The 22,132-nt window shown below is 52.1% G+C and overlaps 1 protein-coding gene and 1 long non-coding RNA gene across 3 annotated transcripts in view; one reads left to right on the top strand and one right to left on the bottom strand.

The window, feature by feature from the left end:
* SHB (SH2 domain containing adaptor protein B) overlaps positions 1 to 22,132 on the top strand; it is a 147,599-nt gene that overhangs the window by 91,094 nt on the left and 34,373 nt on the right. Inside the window, exon 3 of the mRNA XM_047767972.1 lies at positions 3,078 to 3,293. Coding sequence (XP_047623928.1) covers positions 3,078 to 3,293 — 216 coding nt within the window. The remainder of the gene's footprint in view (positions 1 to 3,077; positions 3,294 to 22,132) is intronic.
* LOC125120151 (uncharacterized) lies at positions 1,305 to 20,882 on the bottom strand. Of its 2 annotated transcripts, XR_007133262.1 has the most exons (5): positions 20,774 to 20,882; positions 15,640 to 15,880; positions 8,381 to 8,450; positions 5,718 to 6,485; positions 1,305 to 2,499 (listed from the first exon to the last, which is right to left on the bottom strand). It is a non-coding gene; the product is annotated as an uncharacterized LOC125120151 (long non-coding RNA). The 2 variants fall into 2 exon arrangements; XR_007133261.1 differs by lacking the exon at positions 20,774 to 20,882 and having other exon boundaries at positions 15,640 to 17,239.

The following is a 22,132-nucleotide window of genomic DNA, read 5'->3' as shown; positions in this document are numbered from 1 at the left end:
CCACTCGTGATGACTGGGGACCCGTAGAAGTGCATCCACAAGTTGCTTCGTGGCTCAGGATTAAATGGTGATTTGCATGCAAAGTGCTTGGTAAACCGTAGAGTACATATTAGTGGTTGCTAGAATTGCTTGTGAAAGAGATTGAAGTGGAAGGTGATCTGCCTGGGTCAGTGCCTATCAGCTGCAATGCCAGTGTCCCCAGCCATTGGAGTACCCCAAAGACAAGAGGCTAGACTGCACTCCCAGGAACCAGGGCGGGAGTGGAACAGATGATGACGACCCCACAAAGCACTGATCAGAAGTTTGGTAGATGACGTGATTTACAGAGCTGTCTCCAGGACTTTCCAGTGGGTCTTTGCCTTAAAGTGACCAGGTCCTGCCTTTTATAACTCTTGTCTTCTTCACTTCCTCCCCCAGAAAAAGGAAAGCATCATCCCCAAAATGAAATCATCCCAGTTTACGCATGGGACCCAATAAAGCTGTGTTTGCCAAAATATGGAACATCTCAGAGGAGATACGATTTTAGGTGGCTTGAAACCAACATAGTGAGGTTTTTCCCTTTTCCCTCTTACTCTTTCTCAAAAGAGAAGGTTATTCTTATTTGCCAAAGAAAGTGTCTCCATATGCAGCTTGCATCCCCACCAGCTCTGCAGTCCTTGCCATCTCCCTCTCCAGCAGGAGAAGGGGAGCCGTGGGCTTGCCTCCCAGCAGTAGTACCCACCTAGCTGATTTTGTTCTCCTTCATTCTTTTCATGTTTATCATCTGTTTTTGGTAAAAAATAATGACTCATGGGATGGTGATTAAAAATCTCCTTTTTAGGTGAGTTTATTTACTTCTAAAAAATGAGAAAACAGCAATAAAAATGGTAAATAATAACCCAGGTGGTACTCGAAAACAGCAAAATCACAAAGTTGGTATGTGACTGAGTGGCATTGGGCAGATTGTGCTATTTAACGTCCACGCTAAAAGTCCCTCACTGCCTAGCATACGGTGGTTTCTGTTATATCAGGGCCTGTGCCCAGGGTGGGGTTTTGCCATCTCTATGAGCTGGCCTTGGATCACGAAGCCCAGTCTAAAAGAATGTTCTTGGGCGTTCCCATAATGGTGCAGCGGAAATGAATCCGACTAGGAACCATAAGGTTGCGGGTTGGATCCCTGGACTCCCCCAGTGGGTTGGGGATCCAGCGTTGCCGTGAGCTGTGGTGTAGGTTGCAGACATGGCTCAGATCTGGCGTTGCTGTGGTTGTGGCATAGGCTGGCAGCTGTTAACTCAATTTGAGCCCCAGCCTGGGAACCTCCATATTGCTGTGCTGCAGCCCTAAAAAGTATTTTTTAAAAAAAGTGTTCTTACTGACATCATTCACACGTTTTGTCAGCTGCTCTTCAAGGTACATGGCTCCCAGGGGCTTGTACCTTATCTTTATGCCACGAGTTCTCCAATTTGGAGAATGCCTCATGAGCCCCTTTAAACATTTCACTCTCACCAGCTTCACTGCTTTTGTATCAAGCCCTACCTCCCCGGACCTGGAACTCCAGCAAAAGTAAACCATGCATAGACACGATGGACTATTACTCAAGCTTAAAAAGAAGTGAAATTCTGACACAGGCTACTCTATATGGGAAAACCTTAAAAATATTATGCTAAGTGGAATAAGACTGTCACCAAAGGCCAAATACCATGTGGTTCCATTTATCTGAGGTACCTGGGCAGTCAGATTCCTAGAGACACAAAGTAGAAGGGTGGTCGTCAGAGGCTGGGGAGTAAATGGGGAACAGTGTCGGTTTAGGATGATGAAGAATTCTGGGGCTGGAGGACGGGGATGGTTGCACAACCCCAGTGTGAATGTATGTAATGCCACTGGCTTGCACACCTAGAGATGGTTAAATGGCAAATGTTATATGTATTTTACCAAATAGACGAGAAAGTAGGCTGCGAGCATGTTCTCTCCAGCAGCACTGCCTTGGCGCACCCTGGTCCTACACAGGGAATCCTGTCCCCTCCCGTTTCTAGTTGCCAGAGCTGTCAGTTCAATGTCATCTCTCCTCCTGCCTCAGCCCTCCCGGGTGCTGCAGGAGCCCCTTTGCTGCAGAGCGTCATGGTGCTTCAGATGCCGGATATAGCTCTTCTGGAAACAGTAGACTTGCTGAGAGCAGCCTCGATGCCGGACCCTCTCCTTTCCCCCATCTTTGCTTGGGCCCTACAGCGGGTGTTTTGATCAAAGCAAGAAAAAGGTTTGACGAGGGGGCATCTGATCACAGCATCCCAGCCTCCGTCTTTCAGCCACCGCTGGCCTCTTAGGAGTCAGTAGCCGCTGAAAGGAACGTGCCCTGTCTGGGGCCTCATCTAGACGGATGGCCACCCCTGAGCCCACACTGGAGTCAGGCCTTGGCATCCTCTGCAGAAGATTAAGAGCTTGCTTTCTTCATTCAGAAGTGAAACTGGACATCTGCTCTCAAGTTTCTTGGCTGTATTCAGTGTGATAGAAGACAGGCAGGCCCTAGGGGAGGTAGAAATGCAGGAGAAGGGTCACTCACGGGGCTTTGCAGAGAAGACAGTGCCTCTGGGTCCCCTGGGGGTGGCGCTGGGCTTCTTAGGTCTTTACAATGAATGTGTCAGCTGGGTGGAAACTTCGGGTCATTTGGCCCAATCTCCTGGTTTTACATTTTACAGATGGGGAATGACAAGTCCAGAGGATGGGGAGCTACCCTAGTGGGAAGGACCCCTCCCTCCTTCCCCCACTCATCTGTAAGTGAAGGGGGTGAGAGCTGCATGTTCAGGGCTGGTGTCAGAACACACCCGGAATGTCATGCTCACATCTGGGCCCTGCCCTTGAAAAGACTGCGGACGGTCCAATGAGGCTTCTGGTTCTGTCGTTTGCTCCAGAGCCCGAGATCTTTGTGAGGAAGCCTTGAGCAGTGAGAGCAGAGACGCTGCCCTCAAGGCAGCAAGGGGGCCTGTTCTGTGCTATCCCCCCACCTCCCTGGCTGACAGCTCTGGGTGTCACCTGGTCCCAGGTGAGGAAGTATGTGCTGTGTGCATCCTTTACATCTTTGCTTTCTTCTGTTTGGATTGCAGAGTTTCAGAGGCAGGAAAGCGTCCGGTCCCAGCACAAGGGCATCCAGTTATACGATACCCCTTATGAACCTGAGGGCCAGAGCGTGGACTCAGACTCCGAGAGCACGGTCAGCCCCCGCCTGCGGGAGAGCAAGCTGCCCCAGGACGACGACAGGCCCGCCGATGAGTACGACCAGCCGTGGGAGTGGAACCGGGTCACCATCCCAGCTCTGGCAGGTAAGGAGTCAGGGGCCCTGTTTGGAGGCGGCTGCTAACCCACACGACCCTCACCTTTGCACAGAAGAGCTCTGGTCCCTGCCTGCTCAGGTAAACCGTAGAGTTTCTAGTATAGCTGGACCCCTGGAAGATAAGGAGGGTCCTGGAGGGATGCGAGGCTAGGCCAAGGAAAATCTTGGGTCTGGCCTCCAGGGTCTCCCTTCCAGTCCGCATCCCTACCGCCCTGGTCCTGTCTTCAGGGATGGCCCGGATCATCTCAAGGTCTGACTCTGTCTTGGTCCCGATGGGAATGCTCTATTTCAATGAAGCCAAGATTTCAAATTTCAGAAGGAAATCCTAGAAACTAGATGAAAATCAACCTGCAGAGTGCTTTAGTGGCCCCATCTCGTCATACAGTTGCAGTGGGCCTGCCTGCATCCAGGGCTGCTGGGTTTCCTGTCCCAGCTTCAGCAGGAGCCCATTCACAGCACAGGCCATGGGCACATCTGGGCCTCAGGGCCTGACCCTCTCCCTGGCCAAGAGCCTCTTGAATGACTCAGGGGCCTCTCCTCTCCGCCCCACCCAGACACTGGGTTTCTAGAATCTTGTGTCCATCACAGTTCTAAAACTCCTCTCCCAAAGCCTTTTGGAAAGCAGTCGGCCACGTGCGTCACATGTTCACACCATTTGATCCTCATCCCAGTCCTTAGGATCTGGGCCAAGGTTATGATCTCAAGTACAGAAAAGTCATGATGATCCTGAGTGAGGGGGAACGACCTGAATGTCCACCAGTGAGGGTTGGTAACCAGGAATATCGTGAAGCCTCGACAAAGTGACGTTGACAATGAACTTTATAGCAACCTAGGGCAATGTTTATATCTACTGTTAAGAGGTGAAAAATCAAGTGCAAAAATATGTCCATACATCTAAGAGCCATATGAACAAAAAGACACCGAGTGACTAGTTCTCTTACCACATTGAGTCATAACGGAGAGTTCGGATTCATTTTGCCTAGAATCTCCCTTTTTTCATAAACACCTAGACCCTTCCTCCCTTTCGAGCCCCCAGAAGTGAGGCCTCTGCCCTCTGCTCATCTTGATTCACTGAATTGAAGTTGTGGCTGCTCTAGCTCCCATCACACACGGCTCCCTGGGTGTGCAGGACACCATGCAATCCCAGGCCTCCTGCTGAGTGCCCTTCCCTGCCCTATCCTGTCTGGAAAAGTCCCGCGCCTCCTTCACCATCTCTGCAAGCCCTCCTGGTTCACCTGTCCCAGGGCTTCCTTGCTGGCTCTTTGGGCTACTTGAGCTTCCTGCACATGATCCTGGTGGGGTATTTTTCTCATCATATAGAATGAGCGCCGTAGGTGCCAGGCCCACCTGCCAGGCTGCGGGCGCCTGGCCGAGAGCCAGAAATGAGAGTGGTCATGGGGTCACCTCAGGTCTCTCCCATGTATTTCACAGCATCCTCTTCCTTCTGCACAAGGGAAACCAAGGACTGTCCCCTGATGTGACTGGTAAGGCTGTTCTCCTCCCAGGTGTGAGAAGAGCCAGCACAGGGCTGATGCTGCCCCAAAGGTGGCTCTTCACAAACACCAGTTTGATTAAAGGACTGAAAGGCTTATGTGACAACTCTCTTAGATACCAAGAGCCCATGGCAAGAGATGCCACTGCAGGCAAATGTGGCCTCTCACCCTTTCCTGGACTGACTGTCCTTCAGGTCATGTTATCTTTGATGCTTTTGTTTCATCTGGTGCTTTGTGGCTCAAAATGTGGCTCCTGGACCAGCAGCATCACATCACTTGGGAACTGGTGAGAAATATAGGGTCTCGGGCCCCACCCCAGACCTGCAGAGTCAGAATATGTTTTAAAAGATTCCCAGGGAGTTCCATCATGGCGCAGTGGAAACGAACCTGACTAGTGTCCATGAGGATGTGGGTTCGATCCTTGGCCTCGCTCAGTGGATTAAGGATCTGACATTGCCGTGAGGTGTGGTGTAGGTCACATGCGGCTCGGATCCCGCGTTGCTGTGGCCGTGGCGTTGGCTGCCAGTTGGAGCTCCAGTTCGACCCCTAGCCTGGAAACCTCCATATGCTGTGGGTGCAGAGCTAAAAACAAAACAAAACAAAAACCCCCAGGTGATTTGCAGGCCTGTCAAAGTCAAAAGCACTTATCCCCACAGGACATGGCTCTCAGTCCAGAACTTGCCCACTTCCACCCAAAGCTGGTTTTAGAACTTCTATGCATTTAGTTTTCCGCAAATGATCACAAAGTCTCAGCTAGAACTCTGTCTAAATAAGTTTCTGAGCCACAGGTATCCATTTTGGACTTGGTTTTATGTTGCTGAGCTGCTGTCACAAGTGTCATTTAAGGTCAGCTTCTTAAGCTGCCAATAGAAGACAGACTCAGCATCATGTCCCCGTCTGTGTCTCATCAAGTCACTTACCTCATCAGTTGTGGGACCTGCTCTGGAGTGGATCCTGGTTGTGCTTTTCCTCAAGAAGCTTTTGGCTCAGTTTTGATTTCTGGAGCGTAGAGGGAGGCTGTTTCACCCAGGCTGGAGGGGTGCTGTGAGCCCCACCCCTTAGTCTTGACCGCATCCCTCCCCACGTTCGTGGACAGAGCCCGTCGGGTGTGGCGTTGGCCAGTGAGGAGCATCCTCCTGTTTCCCAGCCCAAAGTGCAGGTGGAGTGAGGTGGATGGGCCACCTTTCAGGCAGTAAGGATGAGTTGAAACAGCTTAACTGGGTTGCTGACGTGCTGCCATGGTTCCCTGTGTGAACCCAGAAGTGAGGCTGCTCAGAAACGAAGGATAAGGTCCCCACCGGAATCAGCAATGTGTGCCACATGCTTTAGCGTGTCATTGGTGGTGTCAGGGAGCAAGGCAGTGCTTGGCTGGGCCCCGTCCTCCTTGTCATAACAGCTGTTTGAAGTGCCCCACGCTTTCTCTGGGGCCTCAGGAGCTCTGTGGTGGGCCCCAAGAGCCTGGGTGCAGGATCTGTAGCTGGGATGATGTCCGCTGGGCGAAATCGTTACCGTTTCTTTCCATCCCTTGTGTTCTGATTCTTCCTGTTTCACTCCCATGAGGGAACCTGGGCAGTGTTTTCAGATTTCCAAAGATGTAGAGCGTGGGGACCCCCAAAGGCAGAGCTGGACCCACCAAGGGGGAGTCATAGGGGTTTAAGGTCCCGCTGAGTGGCAAGAATTTCAGATACCTAAAAGTAAAAGAATTTCAAGTCACCGGAACTTGCCAGCAGACGTGAACAAGGCAGGGATGGTGTTGGGAGGGCTTTGGCCTGCAGCCTCCCCCAGGGCTGTTTCCACGCTTCATTCCATCAGGACCTAAGCATGCTGGTCAGAGGCGGGGAGAGGGGAAGGCCTCTAGACAACCTCTGGATTCAGCCCATGAAACAAAAGTGCTTTCCGCCTTTCAAAGTGCTGTCCTACACTGCATTCCTGAAAAGAAGCTCTTCTCAAAAGGAGGCTTTGGTGCTCTTCAGAGTAGACCTTCGCCACTGCTTCAGCTCTTTAGGAAGTCTTGGTTATCACTTTCCAGTCGTTAAGAAGACAGCTTCTGTAGGATGTGAGGTGGTCCTAGCTTCTCCGGAATGAAAACCTTCCCTTCTCTCAGAATTCTGTGACCACCAGCTCTCCAAAATGCCCTGGGCCTTCCTTGCCAGCCCTCCCAAGGGACCAGGAAGCTGATGGTGGCCTCAGCCAGAAGCTCTGCTCCCACCCACCCAGCACTGGAGTCCCAACCCACATGCATGGCCTTAGTAGGTCCCAGCCCCTGGGACAGGTGCCGGGTAGGGTCACTGCTGGCTGCAGCCTTGCCATCCACAGAGAGGTGGTGTGGCCTCCATCAGGCAGTCTGCTCCCCTCCCCACCCCCCACAGCAGACACACCTGCCTTCAGAGCTGGCCTCAGTTCCCCACCTGCTTTCACTCACGCCCTGGGAGTCCTTACAGCCCACAGGGGCAGCTCCCTGCCCCAGGTGGGCAGGAGAAGCAAGCCTGGGTGATCCACCCGGTCTCAGGGTGGTGCAGATTGGAGCAGAGGGTCTGAGCAGCCCCTGATTTGTGGCATGAAGTGCAGGATGGACAAATGGAGCCTGCATAACAGGTGGCCATGCCGGGAGGGGGCTCAGAGCGGGGAGGATGGCCAGCCTGGGATCAGGATGGCGTGGATTTAGTCTTCGCATCTCTGAGGGGCCATTGAAGGGATAGGGATTGATCGTGTCCTGGGGGCCTCTTCCCTCCCCCAGGAGACATGCTCACTGCGAAGGGGCCTGGTGAGGCTTAAAGGGCACTGCATTGGGGAAGTGCTGGTCTTGGCAGGGCACATTCTGTGTGCATTATCTCATTCAGTCCTCACAACCACCCTCTGAGACATGAGTTTCCTCCTTTTACAGATAAGGAACCTTGGGTCCAAAGAGGAGAAATCACTTGCACAGGAGCCATAGCTGGTCACCCCCAGAGCTGGGATTTGAACCTGCAAAGTCCCACTCCAGAGCCCAAGCCCTAACCCTGTCCATCAATGTCTGGGCTCCCTGACGTCATCCAAGATGCCGCATATAACATGGCTGGAGCCCTCACCTCCCATTTCATCCATGGGAAATGTCATGTGCGTTTCACCACCATTGCACCAATTTCTCCCTGCACCCGCCACTGGTAGCATTACCTGCGTGGAGTGTGTGTCCCCACCTGGAATGGTTCCAGCTGAGGATTCTGTGGGAACCCAGGCTCTGGAGGTTCATGACCAGAGCCATCCCACGGGTTGGTCATGCTCTGCCACCCCCTCGGCATGGAAGGGGTCTCCACACCATGGCACCCCACTCCCTTTTGTCCAGTGAGGGAAACTGAGGCCCAGGGAGGGGACGGGCCTGCTGGAGGCCTCATAACAGAGCCAGGTGGGCCACACACAGAGGGTAGATCAGCATTTGCTTTTAATCCAGTGGGTCAAGTTAAAAACTACATCCTTAATGATTTGTCCTGGCCTCTGAGAAGCAAGTGATCGGAGGGCTTGCTCAGGGAGCTGGGCAGCAGGAGAGTGTGTGAAGGGCACCCTTGAGACCTTTCAGAGAAACCAAATCATTTCATTTTTGACTCACCGTCTAAAGATTTGTCTCACTGAAGCTCCTTTTCAGGCAATGTCCTGGGTTCAGCCAGCAACAGGCCTGCCTGCCAGCAAGAATAGAAGACAGACATATGACTCAACGCTGAGCATACTTATTTGGGGTACTTGTCTGTCTTCCCCACTAGCTCCTAGGCCAGTTTCTTTGCCCTGGAAAGCAAGGAAAGCCCAACATGATGTCTTGCCTGTCAGGCACCCTTTGGACAGGAGCGGGAGTCAGACATCCCAAGTTCCCACGCCAGCTCCAGCACCACCAGCTGTGGGCCCTCAGACAGGCTGTCCAATCTTCCTGAGCCTTAGTTCTCCCATCTGTAAAGCAGAAAGGGAGGTCTCTTCATGGCTCAGTGGTTAAAGAACCCAACTAGGATCCATGAGGTTGTGGGTTCGATCCCTGGCCTTGCTCAATGGGTTAAGGATCCGGCATTCCTGTGAGCTGTGGTGTAGGCCGGAGGCCTCAGCTCCAATTCGACCTCTAGCCTGGGAACTTCCATATGCCACGGGTGCGGCCCTAAAAAGCAAAAAAAAAACAAACAAACAAAAAAACCCAGGGATAGTCACAACTGTTGTCACACTGGACCCCTGTGGTGATCAAGAGAAAAGGTCTGGACCAAAAGATTCCATAAACTCTAAAGGGTCATGCATGAGAGAATGGTTATTGGTGCTCCGGGAAGGCTTGCTGTATTAAATAAAATTTAATTTTATATATTAAAACCATAGTGCATAAAGAGGTACTTAGGAGCAGGAGGGCCCATTTATGAAGTGCGCGCCCAGTTATTCCTGGCAGTGAGAGGCATGGGGGGTGTGGGAAGCAACACTTCAGTTAGATATACTCCATCTCGACTCCAGCAAGAGTTCTCACCACGAAGCACCCGCTTCTTCCCACCCTATATTCAGTCCCTCCCGAGGACTGGGCCACTGGTCCCCAGGCGTGTGAGAGAGGGTCCCCATTCCTGTTCTCCCCCCACCCCTCCCCATTCTAGCTGTGACATGTTTGTGGATTGGTTGGTTTGCCTGAGCGTGTGGAAGAATCACCTGGAGGAAGCATTACAGGGACCCACCCCCAGAATTCCTGATTTGTAGGTTCCAGGGATTAGGATTTGCATTTCTTTCTTTTTTTTTTTTTTCTGTTCTTTTTAGGGCCACACCCTGCAGCATGTGGAGGTTCCCAGGCCAGGGGTCCAATCAGAGCTATAGCTGCTGGCCTGCACCACAGCCGCAGCAACATCAGATCCAAGCCACATCTGAAACCTACACTATAGCTCACAGCAACGCTAGGTCATGAACCCGCTGAGTAAAGCTAGGGATCGAACCCGTAACCTCACGTTTCCTAGTCGGATTCATTTCCACTGCGCCACAATGGGAATTCCCTAGAATTTGCATTTCTTTCTTTTTTTTTTTTTGTCTTTTTGCTATTTCTTTGGGCCACTTCCTGCGGCATATGGAGGTTCCCAGGCTAGGGGTTGAATCAGAGCTGTAGCCACTGGCCTACAACAGAGCCACAGCAACGCAGGATCCGAGCTGCGTCTGTGACCTACACCATAGCTCACGGCAATACCAGATCGTCAACCCACTGAGCGAGGGCAGGGACCGAACCCGAAACCTCATGGTTCCTAGTCGGATTCGTTAACCACTGCGCCACAAGGGGAACTCCTAGAATTTGCATTTCTAACAAGGCCCCAGGTGTTGCTGATGCTGCTGATCTGGTGCCCCCACTTTGAGAACCTAAAGCATACTCAGTATATACTATGTGTTAGGTGCTGGGGTCAGGGAGAAGTTAGGAAGGAGCTCAGCTCTAGTCATGTCGGTGCCACCTCCTCCAGGAAGCCTCCCTGACCTGACTCATCCCAGGGTGGACTGGGGCCCTTCTGTGCTCCTACCACATCCTGTTCGTGTACCTTGGACTATTCTGGAACAGCCAGATACATGCTTGTTACTGTCAGTTTGGGGGTGCTAATGCTGTGTTAGGCACCCTCTTGAGTTTTGACATTTTCCCAGCCTCATCAAGTGAGGCTCTTTTAAGGGCAGAGGAAGGGGAAAGTAAGGTCCCAGGTATACCTGTTTCCTAAACAACTGTGAGTCATCTCTGAGCCAACCCCGTTGGCTAAGTTAAAATAATCTTACTAAGATAAGCGGGGGAAAGGCAGGAAATTAACACATGGTGAGCACCATTTCTTTCTTTTTTTTTGGTCTTTTTGCTATTTCTTGGGCCGCTCCCGCAGCATATGGAGGTTCCCAGGCTAGGGGTCCAGTCGGAGTTGTAGCCACTGGCCTACGCCAGAGCCACAGCAACGTGGGATCTGAGCCGCGTCTGCGACCTACACCACAGCTCATGGCAACGCCGGATAGTTAACCCACTGAGCAAGGGTAGGGACCGAACCCACAACCTCATGGTTCCTAGTCGGATTCGTTAACCACTGCGCCACGACGGGAACTCTGTTGAGCACCATTTCTGAGGTTGGCATGGGTTAAGCCTATGAAGCCCTGCAAGGTTTGCGTGGTTTCATTGTCATCACACAGATGACGCTGCTCAGGCTCAGAGAGGGTAAGTGGCTTGCCCACAGTCACACGGCCTGAATTCGGGTCAGGCTCCCTCTCTACTGCTGTATGGACATCTCCAGTGTGTAAAGGGCAGGTCTGAACGTTCCCTTGACCTGTGCTGGTATGAGGTGGCTTGAAGTTGTTTCTGAGGCAGGAGCAGTTGTGCCCAATCTGTGCTGAGCTCATGACTTGTCACTGTCACCATGAAATGCAAATGATCTGAGGCTGATAGTGCTGACTTTGCGTCAGACCCTGCCCCAGGCTCACGATTCCCACCAAGCTCATGACTCATCCTTGTGTGCTCAGAATAAGCAGGCTCAGCCTCTGCAGAAGGTTCCATGGGGAATCTTAGACCTGCCACCATCACCTGGCACGCCCAGCACATGCCACCTCCTGCTCACCACCGGCCCCACCAGGGCTCCAGCGATGCTTCCTGCCCCCTGCTCCGCTTCCCAGAATGCCTTGAGCCTGGAAGGAAATTACCAATTGTGTTTGTACTTGGAGCCTTTTGCTATGTAATGAGTAACAGTTGTAATTAATGTTTAACACGTGTGAACAGCAGGTCTGCAGAGAGAAGTGGGGGTTTAAACTAGAGAACTGGGATCACTTGCTTCCTTTGGCTGATACATTACCGAGGGACAGGTTTTTCCAGTTGGTTTTTCTGTTTGACATATGAATGAATTCATTTAGTAACCTTAGAAAAAAAAAAAGAAGAAAGAAAAAAGAACACTAGTGTTTCATAGCTTTGGTTTGCCTGCTAATTATGTTGATAGGAATGTTTCTTCAAGTGCCTTTGTCTCCTGCGTGGGGTGGCGGGGGGGAGGCTTAGGAGAATATTTTTGCTCTTCTGTTTGGCAGGTCAGAGATCTTCATGTGGAGAGAGATTTTTAAGCTCTGAGGTCACAGATGCCGGCCTTGCTGACACCTGGGTCCCCACCTAGATGAGTGCCTGGCATGTAACAAACGTACAAATGTTGGTTAAATTATGGAAGAAATCAGGTCTCAGGAAAACCAACCCCAAATTCTCTTCAGGACACAGGATACGTAGGTAGCATGCTGCCTACCCACACAGAGATGGTTGGTGTTTACATCGTTCTTCTGTGCTGTCTGCCTGCCTTCTTTTCAGATGAGGCTGAGGGCTCTGCGCAAAGAGGGGTGCTTGTGAGTGGCTGTGCTTGCCACCTCTGGTCTGAACTCAAAGCTGAGAGTGCGTCCCTGGATGTTGGAGGATTGGCTGGTGAGACCGAATGCCACACAGGGGTGGGGAGCCCAGTGTGCCAGTGGGTGGCCAGCAGCCCCCTGAGAGCCGGGCACCTGCTTGTCCCCTCCTGTCACTCCTCCCTTACCCCACTGCCGTCTGTGGAGGGGCAGCAGCAGAAACATATAAGCAGCTGGGCTGGGGCTTCAGGGGCTCCTGGGAGGGGAAGCAAACACCATATCCACAAATGCCCTGCCTGCTCCCTGCAGGTCCTCTGAGGCTTGTGGATGGGGAAGTCCCTTTCCAGAGCCCTAGGATGGATTCTGAGTAGGTGTCTGTGGGTGTCCGGTCAAAGTTTCTGGAGACACGCTGCATCAGACCTGAGCAGACATTCTCCTTCTGACCATGAGCTTGGCCCAGAACCAGCGGAGTTGTAGGGTCTGGATTGGAAGCCCTGTGCTGCCACTTGCCAGCAGGGTGGCCTGGGGCAAATTGCCTGTTTCCTCATTTATAAAACCAGGAGGTAATTGGTGCCAAGAGTCAGAAGCACAGTGAGTACTCAGTGAATGCTGGCTTTTGGTATCATTGATACTACTGTTGTATTTGAGACCTTCTGCTGTTTCTGAGAACATGTTGCACTCTAGACAGGATGTGTGCCCTTGTTAGAGGCCCCTGGGATTCAGAAGACTTGGGTTCAAGTCCACATTCAAATCTAGCTGTTGACATGGGGCAAGTCAGTCTCTCTTGTGGCCTGTCGTTTCTCATCTATAAAATGAGTTATGATGGTGAGGGTGGCTGGCTTTGGCAGCTGTAAAGGTTTCTGCATTTGGGTCATTTCATCATTTGCATCAGGATTTATCTTACTTTTCCTACAGCCAGGCAGCAGCCCTTGGGGTGAGGTCTGTGTACCAGGCAGTGGTGTCATGTTTCCTTTTGGGAGGGGGTGCAGAATAGGAGGATGAAGGTACCCCGCCTCGTGCCAGGCCCTCCTTCCCCCGTCCAGGCTTGGTCGTGATGCCTGGACAGCTTTCCTGGAACCCAGGTGGCATTCTGGTGTCCATCTTACTGCCTCCCTGTTGTCCTGCCTCCCCCCGACAATGAGGACCTCTGTTCTGGGGCACTGCCCACGAGATGGGGCAGCACGGTGCCCTGGGGCCTGCGTGTGCCTGTGAGGTAAACACCGAAGCCTCTTGTTGACGATCCTAGAAGAGCAAACCAAACCTTGGCTGAGCTACTCGTTGTCTTGCAACCTACCTGGAGGTACAGCTTCCACTCGCCAGGGAGAGGGGAGAGTGAGGCCTGCTCTTGAACTGCAGGGGAGAAGGGGGCTTCACCTCGCTGGGCCTTAGTTTCTCCAATTGTAAAATGGGTGTTCTAATACCTCTCTTACTGTGAGGAGTGAGTGTGATGACACCAAACCCATGTTTAGGAAGCTGAAGCAGCAGAGGACCGTTGTCATGGGAACAGAGTTAGTCAAGTGCAAGTGCACCTTGTCGTGAAAGACAAGACTCTGGGTCGTGGGGACCCCTCCCCCCACAACCAATGCACAGTCTCCTTCCTTGCCCCTTCTTGGGGGCTCCCACTGCCTGGGCCGCAGCCCCTTCTGTACCTCCTCACCTGTGTCCCCACCACAAACCCGTATGGCCATGAGAAGTGTGGACGAATCAGCACCCAGGGCCCAGGACTCTGTGGAAGGGGTGCCTTGGGCGCCTTCCTTCTGCCATCTGTGCCCTGGTGTTTTCAGAGTCAGAGGGCCTCCATGAACAAACTCCAGGCCTGGAACACTGTCCAGGCCTCTCCTGTCAGCCCCATATTCATTCCCACCTCATCACATAGGGCTTAGGATTCTTTAGAGAAGCCTCTTTAGCACCTGAGAGCTCTGTGCTCAGGGTCTTGGTCTCAGGCCTCTCATCCTCGTTGCCTCTGCTTAAAGGACTGTGTCCTGCACTGGAAAACTGGGAGGGAGACTCCAGACCAGTCAGGAAGGAGCAGCCATTGAACCCAGAGCACATCACAGGCCTCGCCTGGGGCCCAAGGCCCCCTTTGCTCTCTTCCAGTTCCCCGTGACTGTCGTTGGGGGCCACCATCCACACTCATGATTAGCCCGGGAGATGTGTGGCAGACTGACTCCTCTCTCTGCTTGTCCCCAGAGAAGGGCACTCCTAGGGCACCCCTAGGGGAGAGGCTGCCCAGGGCTTCAGTTCCAAAGCAGAGGGGCAAGGGCCAGGGGCTGGGGCCCCGGGCCCACTGCCTGGTGTGACAGCCTGCTCCTATCTGCTGGGCCAGGCTGCTTGCCTGCACCAGGCCCTTTCATAAAAACATAAACAAAGTATGGGAGCTCCCTGGTGCCTAGTGAGGACTTGTTTGTCTCACCGTTGCAGCCCAGGTTCAATCCCTGGTCTGGGAACTGAGATCCCACATCAAGCCACTGCGTGCTGCAGCCAAAAAAAACAAAAAAGTAAGCCAAGTAGCTCCAACCTCCTTGGTTCGTTGTGAGGGTCAGAGATGTCACATCAGGTCCTCACATGTGCCTGCCCTGCACCAGAAGCACTCAATAAGAGTTAAGCCATTTTTAGAGTTCCCTTTGTGGCTCAGCAGGTTATGAACCTGACTAGTATCGAGTTTGATACTAGTTTGAATACCAGATGCAGGTTCAATCCCTGGCCTCTCTCAGTGGGTTAAGGATCTAGTGGTGCCATCAGCTGTGGTGTATGGTCCTAAAAAGCAGGGAAAAAAAAGTTAAGCCATTTTTCAAAACTTTTTTTTTTTTTTTTTGCCATTTCTTGGGCCGCTCCCACGGCATATGGAGGTTCCCAGGCTAGGAGTCTAATCGGAGCTGTAGCCACCGGCCTATGCCAGAGCCACAGCAACGTGGGATCTGAGCCGTGTCTGCCACCTACACCACAGCTCACAGCAACACCGGACCCTTAACCCACTGAGCAAGGCCAGGGATCGAACCTGCAACCTCACAGTTCCTAGTTGGATTCATTAACTACTGAACCATAACGGGAACTCCCAAAAATATTTTGAAATAATTTGAAGTGAAGGAGTCCAGCTCCTAAGTTTCTTCTCTTGATTGATGGAGTGGGGTTTTTTTTGGTCCTACTGACCAAAGTCTGGGTGGAGATTCATTCATTCAACAGATTCTAAGTAGCTGCTATACATCAGGTACTGTTCTAGGAGTTGGGAATTAGGCTTTGAAAAAAAAAAAGGTATGTCCTGTCCTCCTAGAGCCTCCAACTTAGGAATTCTAGGACAGATTGGGGAAAAAGAAGGTGGTTTCTGATACGAGGCACATTATCCTTCTGAGTCCATGAAAGGGAGCTATTCTGAGCATGGCCATGGCCTTGGGGAGAGGGGACCGCCACATACGGAGAGCCTGCCTGGACTTTGGTACCTCATCTGTTACTAAACCCCTCCATAAACCTTTATGGTGTCAGTATTGTCCGTTCTGTTTTATAGAAGGGGCAGCTAAGGCTCAGAGAGGTTTAGAAACTTACCCAAAGTCACACAGTAGTGACATAGGCAGGGTTCAAACCCAGGTCTTCCTCGATTCCAGAGTTCACATCCTTTTCGTGATGCCAAGCAGCTGTAGTTTCTCTATGCTCTGGTCTTGTTGCCGCCCAAGGGGTGGTCTTCCATTGCGTGTCAAGCATGGGGAGGTTCAGAGGAGGCTGAGGCATGGGGCCCCATCTCCATCCGGTTCTGAGAAGACACCTACGTACCACACTGTAGTACAGACTGGAGTGGGATCAGACAGTGGCATAGACAGGGGAGGGGGGTTTCAGAAGAAGAGGGGAAAGGAATTCTACCTGGAAGGGCTACGCCAAAACTTCCACCCGGGAGGTGGCACTGGGGCTGAACTTTGAAGAATGGCTAAGATTTTTGCACACAGAACTAGTGAAGAAAGGGATGCTGTTGTTGTACAATAGAAACTGAAAAAACCTTGTAAATAAACTATACTTTAGTAAAAAAAGAAAAGAAACAGAAAAAAAGAAAGGGATTCTAGGGGGCAGGCACAGCAAAGCAAAGGCCCAGAGGCAGGAAGGCAAATGATGGATTTAGGACCAGCCATTCTTTGTGATTGGAGCCTAGAGGTGGGTGTGGAACCCAGAGGGGTGTTTTAGGGGAAGATGCATCCAGGAGGTCAGGTTGTCACTAAGTCACTGAGGTGACACCACAGTGAATTCTCCATCCCAGGGAAGGAGGAAGCAGCAAGGCTTTCTGAGCCCAGAGAGCTGTGCTTGAGAGACCCTCTGGCTTTTTGGAACCTGATCTCTCTGGCCAGCCCTGAATGATAAACAGGAAGGAGCTGGACCCCAAAGAAACACAATTATTTCATGTAAACAAATGTTTGCTAAGCCCCATCTCCATGCCAAGCACTGCAGTCTGTTCAGGGGCAGACAAGAAAATGGAGAGGAAAAAGAGAAGTAAAATAAAGCCCAGGCGCTGCCCCCACCACACACCCTGGCTGACCGGGGAAGCGCAAGCTGGGGACCCACGGAGCTCTAAGTGCCATGAGCCACCAGGAGGAAGGTGGTCCTCAGCAGGTGGCCGCAGGGGTGGCTTTGTGGATGGGGGGCTTTTGTGCCAGACCGTGGGAGCGTCTAGACATCATACAGATGGTGGTCATTTCAAAGACTAAACGAGTGATGCACAGCCCCTGCCTGCCCTGCCCTGCCCTGCCAGTGTCCTCCCAGGGAGGGTGGACCTGAGGGTGGGGTGAGCCTGACCCTGGTGACCCACAGGACTGGGCTCAAGCCTCGGCCCCGCCCCTTAGCTTTGAGATCCTGGAGCAGTTCTTCCTCCCCTCTGCTGAGCCCCTCCCCGCACGCCCATTAGCCACAGGGTAGCGGGGTTATTGTGAGGATTAGACTGAGTGTGGGAGCCTGAAAGCCCGTCTCTAGTTACTGACAGAGACCCAACTTCAGGACCCACTGGTATAAAGTCTATCATAGAAGTAGGAAGGTGACCACCAGCCTCAGAGGCTAATCTGGATGGATGAAAAGCCTCCCAGAAGGTCTGAGCTGGGTCTTTATAAATGAGACATGTAGGAATTCCCTTTGTGGTTCAGCAGTAATGAACCCGACTGGTATCCATGAGAACTCGTTTCGATCCCTGGCCCCGCTCAGTGGATTAAGGATCTGGTATTGCTGCAGGCTACAGTGTCAGTCACAGACGCAGCTCGGATCTAACGTTGCTGTGGCTGTGGTGTAGGCCGGCAGCTGCAGTTCCGATTCGACCCCTATCCTGGGAACTTCTGTATGCCGCGGGTGTGGCTGTAAAAAGAAAAAAAAAAAATAGGGAATGAGACATGTCATCAGACCAGAACCTTTGGAAGGACATTTGGGGCATCGCAAAGGGCCACCTCACCTGTCCTGGAGACAGAGGCTGGTGGAGCCATTAACCATGCCACCTCTGCCACTACCACCAGGGATCTGGTCCCCTTCATCACACCAAAGGCAGAAGGGCTCTGGAGGCCTAGCCCTGCCCGCCTGCCACTCCCCTCCCTCTCACAGAACTCTGACTGCCATCTGTAATTGCCTATAGGTGGAATTAATTAGATTCTATCATTCTAACAACTCACAGGGGTGGCATATTTTTTTCCTCTAAATGCAGATATTCTTTTGAGGGCTGTGTCTTCCTTTATCTTTTGCAGAAAATCGCTAAATTAAAAGAATTGCCTTTTTAAATTGCAGATTAAAGAGAAACTTAATTAGAAGGAATGAAAGCAGTTGTGTTTAGAGCTTTTGTTCTTAACATTTTTTTTTTCTTGTGCTGCTGAATCACGGCACTTGGACTTTGTATATTTTTATTTTAGGTGGAATGATTTGCCTAATTAAGCCTGTCATTCATCACCACCTGTTCCCTCTAAAATGTATGGCTGTATTATTAAGCTTGCAGGCAAATGTATAAATTAATTCAGTGGGGATTTACAGTGTTGACTAGGACGTTATTAGGCTTTATCCAATTTATCTGGTATGAAAACCAGGTTTTTTTCCCCAATAAAGTGAAACAGTAGCTCATTAAGCTTCTTCATTCAGCCATTCGTTGAGCACCTATTATGTTGTGGGCATGTGCTGGGCATGGGGATGGGGCCGATGTGCTAGAGCCCTTGCCCTTGAGGGGCTTATGGGGAGCCACCTAAGGAAACTGGCAATCAGGGTACCATAGGCTGAGATCAAGGTGAGTCTGGGAAGGGGATGAGGCCAGGGAAGGCTTCCTGGAAGAGGTGACCCTTGAAGAGCAAGTGGTGTCAGTCAGGTGGACAGGTTGGAGGAAGAGGGGAGGGGAGGAAGTCCCAGTAATTGAAGCAGAGAACTGGGCCTGGAAAGGGATGTAGTGAGACCTGAGACTAGACAGGTTGCTCATCGTCGGCCATGAGAGCCTGGGTTCCTCTCATGATCCTATGCTCCATGCCTCTTTTCTCACCTCTGTGTCAGGGAGGTGTGTAGTGGGATTTTATAAGGGCAGAAATTCCCACATTCTGATTTTAGTAAGTGGAACCCCAGGTTATCAGAGGTGAAAGTGCCTTGCAACTCATCTGGTCTCTCCCTCTCCTCAACCTGTGGCAAAACCAAGCCTAGGACCTCAACTTCCTGCCCAGCCTCTTCCCACACCCTGCAGCTCTGCAGCCCCCTTTGGCACTACTCACCTCTAGGGGCCAGAGGCCTGCTGAGCCACCTCCTCTTCACTCCTGGCAACCAGAATGCTAGCAGAGGGAGGCGTGGTGGGGACATGCACTGGTCCCTGCCCCCTGACCCCATCTCCTGCTGTGCCCCACCCTCTATCTCAGGGCCACCTCATGCAGGGGTCTTCCTGACTCATCCCGTGGATAGTCACAACCTATTGGAGTCACCTCCCACATCCCTCTCATCGTGGAGGGGTTCAGCCCCCATCCCCTTCCCTAACTGGTCTCTCCGCCTCCAGGTCTGCTCCCAAGCCCACCCTCCATCAGCAGTCAGAGAGGTACTGTTTCTGAAGCCCAGTCTGAGAATGGCATTCCTTGATTGAACCCATCCATAGGATCAGGTCCCAGCTCTTTAGAAAGGTGACCAAGCTCTCACCTGTCTACATGATCCCAGCACTCACCCCTGCCCAAGGTCACTCATCCAGGGTGCTCCATGTCAGCAGCTCAGGTCAGAACCTGCTTCACCTCTTCCTCACACCCCTTCTCAGAACAGACACCCCATTTGACTGGTTGCAATGGGGGCTGGTGTGGTTCAGTGGGAGCCCTGGTCGGGGAGTTGGGAAGCTAGGGAAGGGCCCGTGGTGATGTCTGTGCCAGGGCCCCAGCTGAGTGTCACCCCCTGATCAACATTGTGAAAACCCAGCTCATCAGCTAGCTGGAGGAGGCCTTCTCAGACACTCAGCCCCAAGACCTGTTCCCTAGAAGGGCATGAGGTCATTGCCCCCTTGCTCTCTGTCCCTGTGGTTGGACACAGGACAGAACCATAGCCAGAGAGAAGGACAGGAGCCGCCAGAAAGTCCCCATTCTGCCCCCACTCCATACTGCCAGTCCTTCTATCAACCTGTGGGTTTGGCCTCCATCCTGCTTTCTCACAAAGCTTAGAGATTTCAGTGAGTCCTCTTCACCTGGACAGTGCCAGCCCCATCCTCCAGTTCTCAGGCGGAAAGCCCGTAGTGACCTTGACCCTCTCTCGCTCACTCTATGTTGAATACACAGACAAGCCCTGAGCCTCTGCCTGTAGAATGAAGCCAGAATCGGATTTCTCACCCTCGCTTCCATCCTCCTCTCCCATGCCAGCCCATCCTACAGTGCCTTCCTCCTTGCTCTGCCTTGCTCCCCCTCCATCTCTCTGTCTCTCCCTTTTTTTTTTTTTTTTTGTCTTTGTTGTTGTTGTTGTTGTTGCTATTTCTTGGGCCGCTCCCGCGGCATATGGAGGTTCCCAGGCTAGGGGTCTAATCGGAGCTGTAGCCACAGGCCTACACCACAGCCACAGCAACGCGGGATCCGAGCCGCGTCTGCAACCTACACCACAGCTCACGGCAACGCCAGATCGTTAACCCACTGAGCAAGGGCAGGGACCGAACCCGAAACCTCATGGTTCCTAGACGGATTCGTTAACCACTGCGCCACGACGGGAACTCCTCTCCCTTTTTTTAAATTTAGCAAACTTTTTTTTTTTTTGTCTTTTTAGGGCCACACCCACGGTATATGGAAGTTCCCAGGCTAGGGGTCAAATCGGAGCTACAGCTGCCAGCCTGCTCCAGAGCCACAGCAGCTCAGGATCCGAGCCATGTCTGTGACCTACACCACAGCTCACAGGAACACCAGATCCTTAACCCACTGAGCAAGGCCAGGGATCCAACCCAAGTCCTCGTGGATGCTAATTGGGTTCGTTAATCACTGAGCCACGACGGGAATGCCAACAAATTTTTTTAAGAGTAGTTTTAGGTTCACAGCAAAATGGAGACAGAAGCACGAGGGCTTCCCATATACCCTGTCCTCCACCTCTTTTTCACCCAGCGATTCTGTTGAAAAGTACCACGTCCAAAGCCTTCCCCATCAAAACGTCAGAATGGCTGTCCACTTCTCCCAGGATAAAACCAAAGTCCTTTCCAACCTGCTTGCTCCCTCCCGCTCCTCTTGACCTCAAACCCCACACTCACCTCTGTTCCCTAGGGTTGCCCTGGGCTGTGTCATTTCTCAGTCACCCTGAGCCTGTTCCTAAATTCAAAGCCTTTGGATTCGCTCTTCCTTCCGCCTGGTCTGTCCTTTCCCCAGATGTCCACGTGGCTCGTCCTCCTTTCCTTCTGGCATTTATTCAGATGCCATCCTTCCAGAGGCTGGCCCTGCCCCGCTTTAGTTTTCTCCAGTGCACTTGGCACCAGCTGGTGTGCTGTGGCTCTGGCTCATTTCAGTTGTTATCTATCTCTCCTCACTCAGAGGAGCTCCAGAGGCAAGGGTTTCTGTCTGTTTTGCTCACTCACTGCTGTTTCCCCAGCCCTGAATTGTGCCTGGCACATGTGAACCAGAGTCTAGCAGTGGCACAGGTGGATGGACAGCCCGTTGGACCCTGCTGCTGTCATGAGAGTGACCACACACACACACATGGGTCCAGTGTGTCTGGAGCCTTCCCTCAGCAGGAACCTCCTTTCCCACTGTTTTCTGTAGTGACTAATAGAGAAGAGTGTCTGGGAGGGATATGCTTCACAGTCCTGATGGATGATCTTGCTCCGTGGCTAAGACACATAGCGAGTCCATTCCCATCCCCTGGTGCCCCTGACATCACCACAGTCAGGGCAGGGGTTGCCCACACTCCCCCCATGAATGTGAGGTTGATCTGAGTGACTGGGTCACAGGACGGCTCACCATGTCTGTGCTTGCAGGTTGGAGGTAGATATTTACTGTGGTGTCTGTGGGCCCACACCTGCGTGTGGCCTTGGGGACATGGTTCCACAGGTCCTGGCCTAGTTTACTCAGCACGCTGTGTGTGTTGGGCCCGTAGGATGTAGTCCCTCAGGTGATCTCCACAGCAGCCTGGTAAGGCAAAAAGGAAATGGGGCCTCAGAGGCATTGAGTAGCTTAGCCAAGGCACACAGCTAGTCACTGGCCGGCTCAGGCGGGGGACTCAGGTCAGTTTGGAAACTTCTGCGAAGAGCTTAGTACCAGGTCCACGTTGAACAGACATGATAATAATAACAAAAGAGGAGTTCCTGCTGTGGCATAGCAGGTTAAGGATTCGGCATTATCTCTAGGGCGTTGTGGGTTCAGTCCCCAGCCCAGTGCAGTGGGTTAAGGATCTGGCATTGCCGCGGCTGTGGGGTAGATTGCTGTGGCTCTGGGGTAAGTTGCAACTGCAGCTCAGATTGGATCCCTGGCCTGGGAACTTCCTTATGCTGAGGGTGCAGCACCCCCACCAAATAATAATAATAAAAGAAAATATTTATAAGAACATTGATAGAGTCTACGGGTCAGGCACTCTGCTGAGATCACTGTGCATCACCTGACAGAATCCTCACGACAAC

The sequence above is a fragment of the Phacochoerus africanus genome, chromosome 2 (genome assembly GCF_016906955.1).
Source record: "Phacochoerus africanus isolate WHEZ1 chromosome 2, ROS_Pafr_v1, whole genome shotgun sequence".
In the NCBI taxonomy this organism is placed as follows: domain Eukaryota; kingdom Metazoa; phylum Chordata; class Mammalia; order Artiodactyla; family Suidae; genus Phacochoerus; species Phacochoerus africanus.
This window is presented reverse-complemented; position numbering and strand designations above follow the sequence as displayed.